The sequence below is a fragment of the Orcinus orca genome, chromosome 1, assembly GCF_937001465.1.
Source record: "Orcinus orca chromosome 1, mOrcOrc1.1, whole genome shotgun sequence".
Classification (NCBI taxonomy): Eukaryota; Metazoa; Chordata; class Mammalia; order Artiodactyla; family Delphinidae; genus Orcinus; species Orcinus orca.
This window is the reverse complement of record NC_064559.1, coordinates 187,839,512-187,858,669: the sequence shown is the minus strand read 5'-3', so window position 1 is coordinate 187,858,669 and position 19,158 is coordinate 187,839,512. Positions and strand designations below refer to the sequence as shown.

Sequence of the window (19,158 nt, the reverse complement as noted above, 5' to 3'; positions counted from 1 at the left end):
TGCATGGGGGCTGGCCTCTGGGAACTGGATTCCACCTAACTCTAGGATTCTAGCACGACAGCAGCCCAGAGGAGAACCGGGGCTGAACTGCCTAAGCCTGACATAACCTGCGAGGCCTCACTGAGCTGCTTCCCCAACCAAGCAGGGAGGAGAGCCTGTTTTCTTATCTTCATCCCCCAAAACAAAAGGATTAGCTCACCATTACCCATCATAAGGTCCCCCAATCAAACCAAAACGTCTGGTGTCTTGGCTTCAGATTGAAATTTTGTCAGATCACTGTCGACGTTTGGTATAGACTGATTATCAAGCTGATGTGAAGATCCAGCTGGTAAGTACAGATGTCTGCACTTAATAAAAATGGGGAGAAAGTTATGACTGCGTAAATGCAGTTTGTCTGGAAGATTAAAACTAGGGTTTGAGATAATAAAAAGGCCAGGCTGTGGAAAGTCTGGGGTGGCTGCTTCTAGCCCAGAATGCCAGCCCTAAAGCTGTTATAAAACACACGGTCAGCTTCTTGGACTGAACCTGGCAAGGTTAGACTTAACCTGAAGTTAAGTTACACTTAACTTCAACCCAGTAAGTGAGAGCAGCCCTGTGGAGGCATGTCCCCCTGAGCTGTTTCTTTCTGCATGGCATGGTATATACTATGTACTTAAATATTCGTTGAATGAAAGAATAAATGAGTGACTGAATGGATAAGCATATGAACCTGTAACTGGGAAGGTGTGGTGGAAAATGTGGAACTCCAGAGTTTTATTCTTGTATTGAAGCTTACAGTTGCACCAAACTTTTGGCCCCAAATGAAAACAACCACAAATAAAAAAAAAAAAGCATTGGCAGTGGGAGGTAGCAACTTGTCCCCTGGGGACTGAAGCCAAGCAGAGGATGGCAGGCAAGTATGAGGGGTCCAAGCTGCAGAGGGGTAGCCTGGCCAAAGATGCCCAGAGAGCAGACTGCCCAAGCTCCCTGAACAGGCAGCTAGAAGTCAACACACACGGACTTGTGGGGGGTGGAATCCAAGCCGCTGGACCCATGGGCAAATCTCTCACCCTGGTCAGATTCCATTTTGGAGAAACTGGGTTCATCTGACAAGACAGCATGGGTGAGGGAACACAGGTGCTAACGGTTAAGAGGCTGATGAACACTTACCGCTGGCGTCAGGGCACAGAAGGAAAAGCTAGAGTCTGGAGTCAGCTGACTGGACACTAACTCCATTGCAATGACCAGCATCTCTGGCACCTGGCGCAAGGCTGTGCCATTTAAATACTCAGGGATGTAAAAGGACATTCAATTTCCGGTCCTCTCCTAGGTCAGGCCCCTACCTGTGTGGCCTCAGCCCAGGTCCCCACTACCTGGTGGCTATGACGCAGACTCCCAGCCCTCTTTGTGAACAATGCTGAATCAGGCAGGGGAGAATTCTTTTTCTAGGAAGGGCAGGAAATGAAGAGAGGCCCACATGCTTCTCCCACCCTAGGAGCCAGGAAAAGTCCCTTGGTGCACTCCCCACTTTACAGATGGGCTGGTCATAGCATCCGAGAAGCTGTCATGGTGACGAAGTCCTCGAAGCTGAGCCGAATGTTGCCCTGCACAGCTGTGTCCTTCTCCCGGAAGGCCTCGGTCAGCACCTGCAGCTGGGTGCACACCTGGATGAAGCGATCTAGCTGCATGGCAGGACTGGCAGAGCGCGGGCAGTAGCGGGAGATCAGGAGCTGGGTGAACTGGGGGCTCAGATTGTAGCCCATCTGGGACAGAGCTGGAGAGGAGGGGCACACAGAGCAGACACAAAAACCTGCCGTGAGCACCGCCATCAACCAGCTCCACGGAGTACAGCAGTTCAGGAACTTCAAGGGGACTGGCACCAAAGCAGAAACAGGACAGATGTCCCGAGGGGCTGTCCAAAACGGCAGGAGCACAACAGGGGCTCCGGATGCTCCCCTGGGCTGGAAGGCCCCCATCCCTCTTTCTCAAAGTCTCTGTTGTCTGTTCAATTAGGGGCCCGCAGGGTCCCAGAATGACACCAGTCTGTCCATGCTCATCTCTGACTCGTCTCTATTACAGACAGGAGCCTGAGCCCCCTCGGGTCACCCTGCCCCAAGCAGACACACATGAGAGGTGGCTCAGCATGAGGCTATGAGGGCCTGCTCTGGAGTCGAGATTGCCCCTCTGCAAGTTGCTCATTAACCCTTGCTAATCCTCTGTCTTATCATCTCTAAAATTGGGATAATACTTACCTTGTAGGTTCTAGTAAGGATTAAAGGAGGTGATCGTGCAATGGATTTGGTGTAGTGCCTGGCACATAATAAGCACCCAGTAAGTGTTATTTGCTAAAAGTTATAAAATCATCACCATCTCCCCAGGCGAAGCTGCTGGGCAGTTCCAAGCCCACAGCCTCCACGCTGCTCCTCCTGTCCCTCCACCTGGGATGCTTCCTTCTTCCTCTCTATAATCTACCAGCTCAGGCTAAAGTCTCAGCTCCCCTTTTGCTATGTGGCCCTTGGGCAAGTCACCTAGACTAAGCCTCAGTTTTCTCACCTGTAAAAGGGTAATAATAAGAGATCCTTCATCTAAGCGTGGGGAATAAGAAGCAGTACCGATCACATGCAGAGAAAGAATGATGTAATATATGAAAAAAGCTTATTACAGTACCTGGCCCATAGCAAGCATTCAATAAATATTAGCTTTCCTGTGATAATATCACCCTTACAAATATCCATCACCGGACCATTACCTGACAACAGAGTAGGTGCTCAGAACAGGTCACCTCCTTTCCCTTCCACCAGGGAGCTCCCCTTCCCCCTGCTCCCGCCCCCAGGCTCCTTAGTCTGATTGAAATCCATGGCCAGGGCGAGGGGCTGGGTTCTGTGGGGAGCCCTTTCTCCCTCTCAGGTGGCAAAGCTCCCCATCCAGTTCTCATCCCCACACTAACCAACCATCCTCTGGAGTCAGAATTGGAACCAGACCTGGAGCTGTGGCCTCAGGTCATCTTACCCAACTGCAACTTTTAGAGTGGCCTGGGTCCCAAAGCTGGGAGTGAAATTGCCTTCTAGTAGAGCTAGCAACAGAAGCCACCTTTCTGAGCCCCTCTACAGGGCTCTTTCCATTCTGCATGCTAGAAACTAGAGAGGAAAGAGCCACACGAGCCACATGGACCAGTCTCAAAGTGCCCTCGGCTGCTGACTTTCCATCCCCAAGGCTCCCTGACAGCTACGCCTGTCTCACCTAGTGCTGCCAGGAATCCCATCGCCAGAGAGTCCAGCCCCGATCGTTTCCCTGCCCTGGACTGGGCTCACAGCCCAGCCAGGTCACAGAAGGGGTGGGGAGAGGGCCTGTGCTGAGGGCAGCATTTTGCAGTGCAGTTGGACACGTGGTAGCCAGAGGCTAGAGAGAACCCCTTGCTCTGTCTTAGGGGGCAAAGAGAAACATCCGGCTGTGCCTGTGCGCTGAGTCCCTGCCAGGCCCTCACCTTGCTGCAGCTCTGTGTAGCTAATGGAGCCCGAGCAGTCCCGGTCATACTGCTGGAAGAGGTTCTTCCACTGCTGGATGCACTTCCACAGGGCTGAGAAGCCGTAGACATCAATGTGGCCTGACTTGGTCTTGTCAAACATGTCTTGGGTGGGGGAGGGAAAGAAGGCTTCAAGACTAAGGGCCAAGGGTCCTCAGATACCACTGAGGCTCCCTTCTCCCCAGGCTGGAGTAGGACACTCCACAGAACCACAGGCCTGAGGCCCAGATGCCGGTACCCAAGATGCTCCCTCATCAAGTACGATACCAGCCTCCACCCCTGCCAGAACTGCATCTTGTCCGCAGGCTTGGCAGCCGACCCCCACCCTGCCATCTCCCACCAGGACAGGGAGTCCCATTCTGCAGAATGACCCCCACCCTGCCATCTCCCACCAGGACAGGGAGTCCCATTCTGCAGAATGAGACCCTGAGCTGGCCTATGATTCAGCAAGGTCTAGAAAAGATCTAAGGAAAAGAGCTCTCTAAGGGATCTCACCTTGAACCCAGTTTCCTGTGAGAAATCCTCCCTGGCCAAAAGATTTCTCCTCAGAATGGCCTCCCACCCACCTACTGTCAGACAGGAGGTGGCTCTGCCCCAGCCGGAGCCCATGAGGAAGGGCTAGGACTCACTTATCATCATGAGGCATGTCTCGTCGTTGAACGAGGACCAGTTGGAGTTGACCAGGGCCTGCTTCAGCTCCTTGATGGAGATATAGCCACTGTGATCGGAGTCCACTGACTGGAACCAGGAGTAAGCCTCGGGATCCACATTGGGAGGGGTGCCACCTGCAGGAAGGGGTGCCAACCAGGGGAGTCAGACGCAGGCCTCAAGACCAATCCACAGAAATGCTGGGAAGGGTCAGCCTCAGTGCCCCCCAGCTACCTCAAAAGTCTCACAAATCTGCCTACCCACTCCCTGTCTTCCATCAAGACAACATCCTTACTCTAATGGAAGAGGACCTTCTGTGTAAACTCACGAGTATTTGTGGTTGATTTCTACTCCACAAATCCTTCAGGTTTTTCCTATGGTGCTCCAGCCACTTCTCTAGTTGATTTTAAGTTTCTAAGGAACAAGGACTTGTCCGGCAGATTAAGAATTCTCTGAAAAGGGGGATCATCTCTTCCCCAAAAATGTTTGCTGAGCACCTAACATGCACAGCCCAGAGACAAGCATTTTGAGAGTCAGGCAGCAGGGAGCTCTCTGGGGTGGGAACCAGGTCTGGTCCATCTCTGGCACCAGGAGAGCTGGTATATTCTATCAAGAGCTACCAGAATGTGGGTGGCCACAGAGCTCCATGTCTCTTCCCTCCCCATCACCTCCGATGCCTGTCCCCATCTCCAAACCTCCCTGCAGACATCTTTGACACGTCCTCACCCCACACACCCAAAGAGCTGCCTAGAGCTGCCAGTTCCATACACAGGTATCAACTCCTCCCTGTTCCTACTGCACCTGCCCTGATTCAGACACCTCTCACCTGACTGTGGAACAAACCCAAAATCCTAACCAAATCCTCATGACAGCGACTCTCCACCACTTAGCACTTGTTGCCGAGTAATCTTTGTAAAATTCCACTCTGTTCTCACCAATTTCCCCCCACCTCAACTCAAAACTCTTCAAAGGCTCCCCACTGTCTACAAAATAAAGTCCAGCATCCCTAAAACAGCATTCCAGTTTCCCCACAATGTGGTCTACCCCCATCTACCTGTCACTCTATCCCCACTCTGTCCCCCTCCGCCTCTGTTCCAGCCTAGGTGCAGTAAGTAAGACACTTGGTCCTACCCAGACCTTCACAGCTCCCTATGAAGCCTTTACTCACCTCACCAGGTTCTCTCTGTCTCATACCCTCTTCTCCCTCATCTCTTTGCATCCATTTCCCACCCACCCTTCAAAACCCAAATAAAATGCTGCTCCTTCTATAAAGCCTTTCCTCTTCTTCCATCCCTGGACAGGCCTCCTTCCTCTCTCCTTTGTACTCCTCTCTATGGCCCTGATCACTCCACTGTGTACATGTTTTTTCCTACTCTTTCCAGGTTACACTTGGAGCAACTTGTGGGCAAGATCCCAGCCTAACTCATCTCTGAATCCCCAGGGGCTAGCACAGAGCCGGACACAGAAGGGGGAGGTGCTCAATTCATGCTAGAATTGACCTCCTGGTTCAAGTCCCAACTCTCCCATGTGCGGCCTTGGTTAAGTTATTGAAGTTCTCTGTGTTTAAGTTTTTTTACCTGTGAAATGACAAGCACAACAGCATCTACTTCATAAGGTTATTATAAAGATATAATTACTAAATGAAAACCCTTAGATCAACACCTGGCACTGTCCAAGCACTTCATACCTGCTGATTATTAGCGTTGCTGTTGTGGTTCAAACGGCTTTGTGTGTCTGGGAGCTTTGTGTGTACGTCAGATGGAAGAAAGGATCATTCATTTGGAAAGACATGCAGGGTGGGCTGGGGGTGAGGGGAGAAGGTGGCAGATGAAAGCAGAGAAGCACAGAAGACCGTCTTGGGAAAAAGCCAGAGTTACACAGTATTGGTAAACCTGCTGAGTTGACTGAGGGCTCCTTCACACATGTTAAGTATCAGAGACAGCACAGAAACCACTGTCCAGTCCCCAAAGTAAGGCCAGAAGGATAAAGGTTTGCCTGACTGAGGGACTAGTCTGACCTCCTCGGATGGGAAATCCAGACAGGCCCCACCCTCTTTCCTAAAACAGCTGCTGTGCCATGGCGGAGAGGAGGTCACAGCCACAGGCAGGAGAGTCTCTGTAATATGTGGTCTGCGCAGTCAGCATAGAACAGCTCAGGCTCTGGAAGCAAAGAGAGCAAAGATCCTTACTAGCCTGTGTGGTTTAGAGGAATTGTTTCATTCTCTGAGTACTGATTCCCCCATTTCTAAAATAGACCTACTTCCCAGGGTTGCTGTGATGATTAAATGAGATAACAGCAAAATAAAGTTTTCACAGAGGGCCTGGAATGTGTGCAGTCACATTTTCGCGGAGGAAGGCCTATTTAAACTTGGTCTCAAAGGATGATTAAGAGTTACGATGGGGAAAAGAAAAAGCATGTGGCAAAGGCACAGAGTGTGTTCAGAGTACTCCAAGGGGTCTGGGGTTGATGGGAGAGAGGGTCTGGAAAGGCCCGTTGGGAATCGAGTGCCCTTAGGATCTTCCCTGTGGGCAATGAGGCACCTTTAAGGGTCAAACCTCTCTTGCAGAGCATGGTGTTCAACATTTAGACCCTGTATTCAGCGGGGTTAAGTTAGTGGGGCCTCCAGGTGACTCCACTGCAGGCGATATATGGATCATACTTTAAGAAGCACTGCTCCAGGGACTTCCCTGGTGGCCCAGTGGCTAAGACTCCGCGCTCCCAACGCAAGGGGCCCGGGTTTGATCCCTGGTCAGGGAACTAGATCCCGCACGCATGTCACAATTGAAAAAAAAGATCCTGCACGCTGCGACGAAGATACCCTGTGCCGCGACTAAGACCTAGCACAGCCAAATAAATAAGTATTTTTAAAAAAAAAGAAAAAAGAAGCACTGCTCCAGGGGCTCACCGGCGGCACTGGAGAGGAGAGAGGAAGCTGCAGAGGGTGAGCAGTTAAGAGACTGAAGCACATTTCTCCTCTCCACTGCAGCCCCATTATCTCTGGCCTCAGGCCCTGGAGGGATAAGCCTCACAGCCAGGGGTTTCTTTCCCTGCAGTGACCTCATGTAGGCTCGGAAACAAAATTTTAAAAGGAGGAGGAAATCCACCAGGAAGCTTCTGAGCTGAAAGCAAACAGCCAGCAGCCCCAGCTCTGATAAGATAAATGCCACTGGCTCACAGTGTTTAGAACCCCCAAGGTCTGAGCCTCTTCCTCGGCCACCTGCTGGGTATGTATGCTAAGATGCTACAGCTTCCCAGCAGCACCATTCCCTGGAGGCCCTTCAGGTGCATCAGAATGGTTCCAGGCTGCCTCGCTGCTGGTGTGGTCTCCTGGGAACAAGCATTGCAAAGAGGCTGACTGAATGAGCCTGGGAGGACACAGGGGTCTGGGATCTCACCTTCCCCAACCCCCTGTCTGAAACCATTCAGAAATCTTCACTGAGCTTGAAGCCCCACCTAAGACTCTCTGCCTCCACTGAGCTGCCAAGCCCCCTCCCCAGCCCCCATTTGTCCAGTACCTCAGCTTTACCGTCTCTGCTCTTTATCCTTCCCCTATCTCATCCCATCACTCTCCTGCCTGCCTCGGCATCTTTCAGTGGTACGGCCCTTGCCATATCTGCTATCACATTAAATGCCACATACCTCGTTGCTGAGAATGTTCCAGAATGAGTCCTCTCACAGAACTCTGTTTACTAAGCCCCTCCCATTTGCCATACCCTGTGCCCAGTGTTTACCTGCAACTTCTCATTTAATCTTTATTAACAAACTTGTGAGGTAGTGACATTTACACATTTTACAGATGTGGACACTGAGGCTTAACGAGATGACGTCATTTGGTCAGGTCAGTAAGTGATCTGATCTCAAGAGCCCAAGCTTTCAACAACTATGCTATCTTACCTTTCTACATATAGCAGTCAGTCTCTCTTACACAGAAATGGGGTTTCTCCCCACGGTAGACTGTAGTATTATCTCCAATCATTTGCTAATCCACTCCCTCCCCTGCTTCCCTGCAAGAGCATGGTACATCCTCTCCACTGCCTGGCAGCCTGCAGAGCCCCTCCAGTGAGAGGAGTATCCATTCCCATCCTATTGATGTCAGGCTTGACCAGAGGATGTGGTTTGGCCAATAAACGTGAGTGGAAGAGGTATAAACTACTTCAAAGCAGAAGCTTTAGGGGACATCGTGCATTCCTGCTAGCTCTCTTACTCTTTTTGTCTGCCACAAAAACAGTATATCCCAAATAGGGGCTGCTCCTCCAGCCTGGATCCTGGAAAGAAAAGACACGTGGAGCAGAACTTCAGCAGCCAAGCCTGCAGCTGCCGACATGTAACCAAGAGTAAATAAGTGTGAGTAAGGAACAGAAATAAACATTTGCCACTGTAAGCCAGAGATTTAGGAGTTGTTACCACAGCAAAGCTAACTAACAGACTTCTCATTCTACTAATGCAAGCTAAGCTAGAGACAAGATGCTAAGGTGCCGGAGACCAGGCTGCCTACACATCCACAAGGAGGGCAAGGAAGGGCCCTGGATAACTCAGAACAAGGTCAGAGGCACTTGGAGTCCAAGGTCCCTACTTACCTGGAGGAGGTGTTCCCTGTCCATAAGGCCCGGGATGCTGGGCACCATAGGAATTTGGCGGTGGTGGTCCATAGGGGCCCCCTGGGGCCGCGCCACCATACGGTCCTCCTGGAGTTCCAGAAGGGAGCCCCCCAGGGTTGGGGTGTGCATAGGGCCCTCCACCAGCTGGTGGTCCGTAAGGCCCTCCAGGGGCAGGACCTCCTCCATATCCGCCACCAGGGGGTACCCCGCTAGCATACTGCCCTCCAGCATGGGGGAGTCCGGGGTAGTAGCTACCCGGAGGGGCTCCGGGTGCTTGTCCTCCAGCTCCTGGGCAGCCCTGCAAGAAGAGCAAGATATCAGTCAGAATGACAGGGTCAGAAACTAGCCACAGTATGGAACTTGACAGTTATAAGGCACTGCCACTGCCTTTCTTTCAACTGATCCTATGGGCTGAACTGGACTGAATCATGACCCCATTGCTCAGATGGGGAACCTGAGGCTTCTGGAGGAGATACAACTTACCCAAGGTCACACTGCCACTGACCTGCAGAGGTAGGGCTGGAACCCTGCCCTCCTGGCTGCCCTTCCCTGCACACCAAGGGGCTCCACAAGGGCTGGTATCATGTCTGGTTTGCCACTTTATCCCTTTATCCCCAGCCCCCAGTGCAGAACAGATGCTCAATACATATTTATTGTATGAATGAGTGGGCAAATTAATCAAACTGAATTCCAAATCCACCCCTGTGGTACCCCCATCTCTATCCGCAGAATTCACAGTGCAAATGTGATCTCCAGCCCATGCCCCTGACCCTCCTCAGTCACAAATGATGTATCTAGAGCACGGATTCATCCACAGCATGTCTTCCTTACCCTACTCTAGCTCATGATGCAAAACCATTTCCCCAGCCTCATTCATGGCTCTGTGAGACAGGCAGGCAAGACCCTATTCCTAAGGCAATATAGCCCATGGTTAAGAGTGAAAAAGACCAGTTCAAGCTTGCGGTCTGCCACTTACTAACTGGTCTAATGACTTACCCTCTCTAAGCCTAAATATCCTTGGCTCTAAGAGTGCCTGCCTACCTCCAGGTTAGTATGTGAATGAAATGAGGCCGGTCACGTAAAGGGCTCTGACACAGGCCCTCGCACAAAGTAAGCACTCAATACCCAGTAACTATTAACAGTAGGACTCTTCTACGGAGGAGGAAACTCAAGTCCAGAAAAATCACACAACAACCGTGTGGAGGGGCTGGGGCCAGAATCCAGGTCTCCTGGCTGCTAAGCCCAGGCCATGTGAACAGTAGAGCATACATGGGAGCACTCCTCCCTCTCTTGTCCCTGTCCCCACGCCACTAGCCAGGGATCCCTGAGGCTCAGAGTGTTCGGCTCCATCTCCCTAAATGGCCTAGTGGACCACAGCCTCCACACATCTGCAGTGAGCTCAAGGGCACAGAGAGCAACTGCGCCTGGCTCCGAGCATTGTGAGGACGGTACCATCTGGACACGTTTTAGATCAACCTGTAAGGCACACCAGTGGCCTAGCCAGTACGAGCCTGGATTTCCTCTTTTAATTGCGTTTGATAGCTTCCAGGACAGTTACCCTCAAGGCTAAGGCCAAAGTCACACTTCATCTCAAGAGAGTCTGCTTGCTCGGGGAGGAGAGGCTTCTTGAGGGAGGGCAGGAAGCACGTCCTTCCACCTTCCCCACTCAGCATCGTGGACCCTCTTCTGCCCTGGAAGCTGCCACAGCTCGTAGCAAGACTCCTTCACAGATAATGAAGTCACAGGCAAATCTCAATTCAAAACTCTGCTCTCATCAGCTGAGCTCATGACCATGGGTCAGTGGCCTGTTCCCTCACAAGGAAAATATAATAATCCCTTCCTCACTGAATTGTTCTGCAGACTACAAGAAATGTATACAGCAGAATTTTGTTAGTTAAATTTTTAGCTAAAGAACCCCATCCGCCCCCCCTTTTTTTTTGGCCATGCGGCTTGCAGGATGTTAGTTCCCCAACCAGGGACTGAACCCGGGCTATGGCAGTGAAGGCGCCGAATCCTAACCACTGGATCACCAGGGAATTCCCTAAAGAACCTTTTGATGAATAAAAATATTTAAAAACTGGCAAGAGAAAGTTGCTCTGGTTGGAGGTGGGAGTCCCAGAGCCCTGACCACATAGGCCCCTCCCCTGCTAGGCTGTGAGTGAGCCCTGCAGAAACCCCCCAGTGACTCAAAAGGCAGTTTGAAAACCATTAATACAAGAAACAGTTCTTACAACAGCGTCCAGCATAAATCGTAGCTCTACTGTTATATTAATTATTATTATTGCTATCAGCAATGCCCTAGGCCAGGTAAGCTCTTGGGGCGGGGGATGTGTATAAAGGAGAGTGAAATGTTCAAAGGAGCTCAGTTAATAGGAGAGGCACTGAAACACACTCTGTAACATTTAACAAAACAGCATAAGGAAACAGGTGTTTAAAATGGACACATAAGCCATGTGCCATGGGACCACAAAGGAGAGTGAAACCGGGGAGGGTTTCCAGGAGAAAGCAGCATTTGGATTAGGACTTAAAGAATAAAGACTCCCAAGGGAGCTGGAGAGGTGTGATGGGAGAGGTGCCCAGAAGACCTCTTCAACCTAACCCCTTCAGTTTACAGACGGGAAACTAAGGCCAGGTGAGGGGAAGAGACTGGCTTAAGAAACACTGTGAGCTGAAGGCAGAGGCAGATCACTCCCTGTCCATATCCCAGTCCACTGACTCCCACCATCTCCTGCCAGGGTGCTCTTTCCTTAAGCGACAGGGCACAGGATTCCAGTGTAGGCTAGAAAAGGGGATGGGGACTCTGCAGAGTCTGGGCACACCCGAAGAACAGGCTGGACACCAAGCCAGGAAGTTGCTGCTCCACAAGAAGTCGTGTGAGCAAAGCCATCAACTGTTCCTGGCTTACGACACCTGAGGCACAGCCCTTCCCCCAGGAAACAACCCCACGACAACCAAGCTAGTGCTGCCGGCCGGTCTTCTGACCTTGGTCCTATCACAATCCAGGGGTCTGGTGCAGCCTGGCCGCAACTAAACCCTTTCCTTTCTGCCCTGCATTAAAGCCCTTACATGTACAGTTTACAAAGCACTTTCACATACATACAAATGCTACTGGCAAAATTCTGCCAACAATCCTCCAACAGAAAAAAGGAAGGTATTAGTAGGCCTATTTTCAGATGAAGAAACTGAGGTGCACAACTGTAAAAAGACTTCATTCATTCAGCAAGCATTTACAGAGCAACAATGTTGTGTTAGGCTCTGTGCTAGGCCAGGGGACACGAAACTAAACAGGGCCTGGCCTTGAGGAGCCCCAGATAATTATGATACAATCTGATCAGTGTCATCAGAAAAATCTACTTAAATGCTATTAAGAAGGCATGGGCAGAGGAATTGTTTCTGTTTGTCAAATGATAAATGAGCAATCAAATTAACACATGTAGGCAGTGGGTCAAGGAAGGCTTCCTGGAAGAGGCAGGAGTAATACTGGAACTGGCACTGAAGGATACACAGGCATTCTCCAAAAGGAAGGCAGTAAAGGACATTCCAGACGGAAGAAGAAAGACAAACGCACAGACCTATGAGTGAGCATGGAGTAGTCAGGGAGTGGGCTAAAAAGCAGGGGGCTGGGGCAAGAACACAGAGTGAACTCAGAAAGGCACGCTCTTTACATGCTCCTTGTCTTATCACCTGTCCTGCTGCATTTCAGTTAGCTGGTGCATCTTAGAGCAGTTTCTCTCTGTCACACAGCAGTGAGCTCCCCAGGGGCAGACAGTGGGCCTCATTCATCACGGTAGCCCAGGGTCCAGCACAGAGCCTGGCACCGGCAAGCCGCCATAAAAATGTGAACAAATGAATACCACTCAAAAGATTTGAAGCTTTATGCCGGAGGAAACAGAGCGTACAGAAGGGTTTCCAACAGGGAAGAAACGTGATCGGGCGTTGTTTAGAGAACTAAGCAGCGTTGGGTGTGAAGGATGAACTAGTGGGGGAGACGGCAGCCCAGGTGCTGGACAGGCAGGGCTTGAACCAGACAGCAGACTCAGAGAGAATGGGATGGATTCTGAAGCTATTTCAGAGATAGACTAGACATGACTTGGCAACTAATTAGGTTAGAGAAGCGATGGAGGGGGCAGTGAAGAAAGGGAAGTGTTTAGAATGACTCAGGTTTCTAGCTTGCACCAGAGGGGGAAGAGAGTAAAACCACAAGAATCCAGGCTGGGGAAGAGGGTTCCCAGGGACACTGAGTTATTAGTAAATGTCTGAACCAGAAATGAAAACCAGAGTCCCTGATTCCATGTTCTTTTATACTACTCCATGCCATTTGCCAACCCTCTGAAGAGTTTTTCCAAGAGCATTTCATGCTGATAAACACAAGATTGTCAAAAAAAAAAGACAGGAAGAGTTCAGCAATCGTGGTTTCCAAAACATTACAGAAAACTAACCCTAGGTCTTTACTGATTGCAAATTACATTTGATAAATTTGGATGGGGGGAAGGGGCAATTAACATTTTATTAAGGCTCTCACTGATCCTCATTCCTATGAGGTAAGTGCTATGATCCCCATTTTACAGATGAGAAAATTAAGGTGCAGAGTTTAATCATGTGCCTGTGATGACGCAGCTAGAACTGGTAAGCTTCAAAACAGGGTCTGCATGACTCCACCACTCTACCCTCTTCTGGGTGTTCACCAATAAATGAGTGAGTGTCTACCACATGCTAGTGCCAGAGACTGTCCTAAATATATGTGTCAGATATGATGGATTTCTACAGTGGAAGGGGTTGAAGGGGAAAGGGTTGGATTAGGTAATCTTTCAGAGGCTTCAAGCCCAGAAATTAGGGAGACTCAGAAGAATCTTATTCTGTTTTCACCCCCGCACCTAGACCCAATTCGAGAGCCACAGTATTGTAAGAGACCCCAAAGACCTCCCAGTCCAATCTCTCAGTCGATGATGGAATCTCTGCAGCACCATCTGGAATCTCTGTTTACATTCCCGCAAGTGGTGGGGAGTTCACCCCCTCCCAAATAACCCACTCAGAAAGTCTTACATTTTCTTTTGGCTCTGAGGGCTCATTCTTCTACCCCAAGACCCTTGTGAAGCCCAGAGGTGTCAAAGTTTGGTCCATGCTGAGTACTGAGGGGAAACACAAGCCTGTGTTTCAAACACAAGCCTGTGCTCTGGAGCTAGCCCCCAGCCCGCTGGAGGAGGTTAGAGCCCATTCTAAGGGGTTAAACAATCACAAGACTACAGAAGGAGTGGTCTGGGCATTCACCAGCAGAACCTCTTAAAATATTTCAAGGCCAGAAATCTGCAGCCAATAAACAGCGAGCCAAGAACTGTCCCAAGACTTCAATTACCACCTCTGTGCTGACACTCCAAAATCTTTCTCTCCAGCTTCATCACTCATGAGCTGCAGTCCTCATATCCAACAACCTCCTGGACCTTCCAAATCTATTCCTCCTTCTGTGTTCCCACTGCAGTGAAGGGAAACCCTGATGCCCTCCTGGACACCTCCTCTTTCCTTTCCTCCGTCACCTCAATTAGGCACCAAGTTTTCTCACTTCCACCTCCCAGCTCCATGTTCACCAGGTCACTGTTCTCTCACCTAGATTACTTCAACAGCTTTGAAACTGGTCTTCCTGCCTTGTCTCTCCTGCTTCAACACCCCGTGACAGTGCCCCACGGTCACAGCTCAAAGCACGAATGGGAGAAAACTCTTCAGGAGCTCCCCAACAACTCTCAGGATGAAGTCCACACTCCTCAAAAAGGCACATAATGCCCTTTAGGATCTGGTCCTTGCTTGCCTTTCTGGTCTTGTTACCCTTTCCCCCGCTCCTCTTCACTACAACTAGACCGATCTCCTTAAATTCTTCCAAAATACTGGGCTCTCTTACTTGCTTCCTGGGCTTTGTGAATACTATTCCCTCCACTGGAATACCATGCCTTTCTTCACCCAGCTAACTCCTACTGGAGATTCGGTTTTTGGCTTAAATGTCACCTCCTTTAACAAGACTTCCTTCCCTCAAGACTAAGTTAGGGGTCCCTCCTGTGCTAGCCTGACACTTACTCCCATTTAATACTCATCGCACAGATTCTACAATGTACGTGTCTGTATTACTCTTCCCCTTGGAGTATTTACTATATGCCAAAACACCATATCAAGCACTTTATGTGGATTATCTCATTTAATCTTTGCAGTAACCCTTGAGGTAGGTACTCTTACCACCCCATTTTTAAAAAGGGGGAAACCGAGCCTCAGACTTCTGCAAGAAATTTCTGCAAGGAAATGGCAGAGCAAGGATTTGAAGCCAAATCTCGCTGGCCTCAGAGACCAAGCTCTTAAGCACTGAAATCCATCAGGCTGGCTCCCCCACAGGAACAAAGGGTACTTGAGTTTTACTCCTCCAACACCCAGTCCATGCTTGAGGACCCTGGGGCAGGATGCAGCAGAAAATTACAGGAGTTTTGACTCCTAACAAGAGGCTGGAATCCTCCAGGGCTATGTACTGGGTGGAGGGGAGGCAGCACTGACTAAGCCTTTGGATGCTTTCAGACAACCCACTTCCTTTCTTGGAACACTGTGGACCAGGAGCTGGATAGGAGGAACGAAGAAGGTATGATGGGAGACAAGCATTTCTTCCTCTACTAGAGACACATTCCTCTCTGTGCTCCTTTTCAATATTTCACTGAGCATAAGCCCAGGCAGCACGGCATGATAACAGTGACCCCAGCAGCAAGAGCTATGCCACCACGCTCTGGCACACACTAGGTATCAGCAATGTGCCAAGCTCCCTACAGGCTTTATCATATTTCATCCTCTTTTCAGCCCTATGAAGTACTATTCCTCCCTCTTTACAAGTGAAGAAACCGAGGCTCAGAGCCCTTAGATGATTTGTCCAAGGGTGTATAACTATTAAATAGAATTAGGATTCTAGCCCAGTTCTGTCTAACCTGGAAGTTCAGGCTCTTAATTTCCAAGTCACTGCTTCTAGGATGCATACAAATTGTCTCCAAAAGCTTATTAAAATGTAGATGCATGGGCCTTTCCTGGGTACAGAACAGGTCTGAGGTGGAACCCCAAAATGTGCTTTTTTAACAAGCTCCTAGGTGATTCTGATGTAGACCATCCACTGAGAAACAATGTACTATGGCAATGTTTTCCCAAACTGTGTTCCTCAAGAATACCAGTGTCACCAACATATGACCAGACTTATGTCATATAAGTGGGGTGAGGGGTTCCATAGTTAAGTAAGTTTAAGAAACACTTCATATTCTATCCCTCTCTGGCAAATTTTGCCTCTCTGGCAAATTTACAATGTCTATTAACAAATTAAGAATTCTGAGATGGCCTGTGGTTAACAGGTTAACAAAACTCATTAAGCTGTATTTAACAGTGTATTTCCCAAAGTTATTTAACCACAGAATACTCCTTTATTAGCAATACTTACTAACATTCACAAGCCTCAGCAAATGCAGCTGAGCTTGGGAAACACTGCTAGGTTATACTTCCTCCTAACCCCAGCCCAGGCGGGCCTCTCTCCTTCCTGCCTCTGCTAAGTATGCAATGACAGAAACTCTAAGTTCTAGCATGGGCACTCCCTCACTTGCCATGTGTGACCCTGGGCAAGCCACTTAACCTCTTTGGGCTTATTCCTCAGCTATAAATTGGGGGAATAATCCCTGCTAGCCTGCTTACAGAGCCTTCACGATTGAGATAACGGATGTCCAAATACTGTGTGCAAAAACTGTACAGGGCTGCACTCCCTACGAGGGCTCTTGCCACATCTTCTGATATGTGATTACACTCAGCCCAGCGCTTAGCAATCCCATGGGACCTTGTTTTCCAATTTTTCCTGCATGGGTTTTATCTCCTAAATTAGTGTGATCTTAGGCAACTCAGGAGCCCTCTCTGAGCTAAAACGAAGGGACTCTTCTGAGGGCCCTTCCAGCACTGGCCTTCAAGGAATCTAGTAAAAATCAAAGTACTAAAAGGTAACACCTGTCACACTCTTCATAGTACCAAATGCTTTACAAGCATCACTCCATTACTCTTCGTAACAGCTCTATGAAGTAGATCCTATTATTTGGCCCTATTTTACATAGGAGGAAACTTCAGCTCAGAAAGGGCTCAATGGCTCAAAACTATTTAAGTGATGGAGCCAAGGTGTGAACCTTCCTCTGACTCCAGACTGCACTTCACTACTCTAACGCTCTTGTTAGCCAACAACGGATTCTGGCCACAGAATCGCCTTGCTGTGGTGTTCTTGCCTGGATCAAGATGGGCTGGCAAGTGGAGAAAAGGCATTTGCTGACAGCTCCGGGCTCTGCTGCCTAACTGCCTGGTGACTTCAAATAAATTCCATGTCTCCTTGGGTTTCGCTTTCCTGTGTGTGAAATGGAAGCGTTGGACTCAGTCAGTAGTCGAACAAGCTCGTTTGCGCAGCCTGCTAAACCCACAGGTTCTCCTGATTATTCAGATGCAGTACGTCAAGGGTGTACTTTTATCAACTCCCCAAAAGATACCGACAGAACCAGTGCTCTAAACGTTCTGTTGGCGTTGATGACCCCGCCTGTGGCCCCAGCGGGATCCTGGGAAAATATGGGGCCCAGGCCAAGCTCAGTCTGACTCTGTGGGGTCCAAGAACCCCAAATCTTCCCGTGCACGACGTCAAAGGGGGCGCGACACGACCTCCCAGACGTGCAGTCCTGCGTGACGTGAGCCAGGCGCGACCGACCATCCCTTTTCCCTTCTCTCCTGCGCGAAACCTCGTTGAAGCCAACCTCAGCGTGGGAAAGGCGCGGAGGAGGCGGGGAGAAAGAGAAGCAGGGGATCCCGGGCCTGGACTTGGCGAGGCACCCACTTGGATTCGCCCGCCCCTCACACACTCACCTGCCCGTAGGGGTAGCTGGCCATGGCGATTCTGACGTCTCACGTCGCCGTGGGGCGGGACTTTCCGTCTCAAACCCGCCTCCTCCTGGGCGTGGGGGCGGGACCTATTCTGATTGGATGTCCGCAACTATCAATCCTAGGCGCATGGGTCGACGGAAGTGACGCTATAGGGCGGCGATTTGGTGCCTCCCAGAGACGCCAGAGAAGCTAAGGATCCGGAGGCGTTCCCAGAAATCTTCTTCGCTGTACTGGCGCACCTGTTCCTCTCTTTCCTGCCCTAGAGTAGGCTCCAGGGCTGGTCGGGCCCGGGTATTTAGGGCGAAGCTTGGGTGGTGTGTTGCAGCGGTGGCCATGTTTTAACCTGGCAAATGGGACGCATGATAGTGGCGTAGTTGCTGTCGTCACTCAAAGTTTCCAGCTGAGGAAGGCCCAGGCGGTTACCGTGACGACGGGGAACAGATGGAGGCCTCCGGGGAAGGCTAGAGGCAAGGGCGAGAAGTTACTGCGTTCTAATGTCAGGCACCACGTGTCAGTTAGCAGCTTTGGAGTGGGATCTATGGTGTTTGGACAGGAAAATTCCAAACCGTCAGAATGGGAGGGAAATTAGATCATCTAGGGCCCCTTCTTTCATAAATGGGGAAACTGAGGTCCAGAGAAGCAGTGACTTGCCCTAGTTCAGTATGGGTTAGGGGCAGAGTGTAACCTAGAACTGGGGTCAGTGAATGTCCCAGTTCTCATCAGGGAAGTCTTGAGGACTGGTGCCAAAGTAAGTAAAATCCTGGTGACTAAGTGACCTCATAGTCATGTACTTGCCTGTTCGTGGTTCAGGCTCTCCACTTGTTTGCATGCTCATTTAATTTGTTACTTCTTACATGCGGGCACAGATTGTGTCAGGTTTTGCTTGTCATTATATCTCCAGGACCTGTATTTTTAAAAAATTAATTAATAGTATTATGAGGTGCTTTCCATTCTGGCCCATCTAACCATCTCGCCAGTGTCACCTACAGATTGGCACTTGCCAACTACCTCTACAAGGATCAGATTAAGAGCTGCTGTAGCTGCTGACCTTCAACACGCCCTGAAAGGAGTTCAGAGTGGAGATCAGGAATGAGGCACTCTGTGCTCTGGGAAAAACTGGCAGAACGGGTTTTCAGATAGAGGAGACGATTTTATGAGCCCAATTCTTCATCTCCTCGTATCTAGAAAAGCAGGAAAATCCTCCATGGTGACATCTTCCCCTCATGACTAGCAGTAACCTTCTGCAAAAAACATGTGCTTGACCGTGTGTACTCCCCCTTCACCAAAATCACATGTATACTGATCTTCCCCCCAATCTCTTTGGAGCAGTTTTTCAGATCTATCTGAAATGCTGTCTCCTGGGCTGTAGTCCTCATTTTGCCCCGAATAAAACTTAACTCACAACTCTCAAGCTGTGCCTTTTTTTCAGGCAACACCAGGCACTTTCCAGAATCACAGTGCTGATCATGCTGCTTGCCCACGGGAGAGCCTACAATGGCTCCTCTT

General features: G+C 49.9%; 1 protein-coding gene across 2 annotated transcripts; it reads right to left on the bottom strand.

Moving 5' to 3' along the window:
• Positions 1-730: 730 nt before the first annotated feature.
• On the bottom strand, positions 731-17,792 carry PEF1 (penta-EF-hand domain containing 1). 2 transcript variants are annotated; one of them, XM_004266543.3, is made up of 5 exons: positions 17,635-17,791; positions 8,728-9,046; positions 4,132-4,287; positions 3,464-3,607; positions 731-1,753 (listed from the first exon to the last, which is right to left on the bottom strand). In XM_004266543.3, the coding sequence occupies exons 1-5, from the start codon at positions 17,656-17,658 to the stop codon at positions 1,524-1,526; spliced, it is 873 nt and encodes a 290-aa protein (XP_004266591.1). In that variant the 5' UTR covers positions 17,659-17,791; the 3' UTR covers positions 731-1,523. The 2 variants fall into 2 exon arrangements, with proteins under 2 accessions (XP_004266591.1, XP_033278223.1); XM_033422332.2 differs by lacking the exon at positions 3,464-3,607 and having other exon boundaries at positions 17,635-17,792.
• Positions 17,793-19,158: the final 1,366 nt, after the last annotated feature.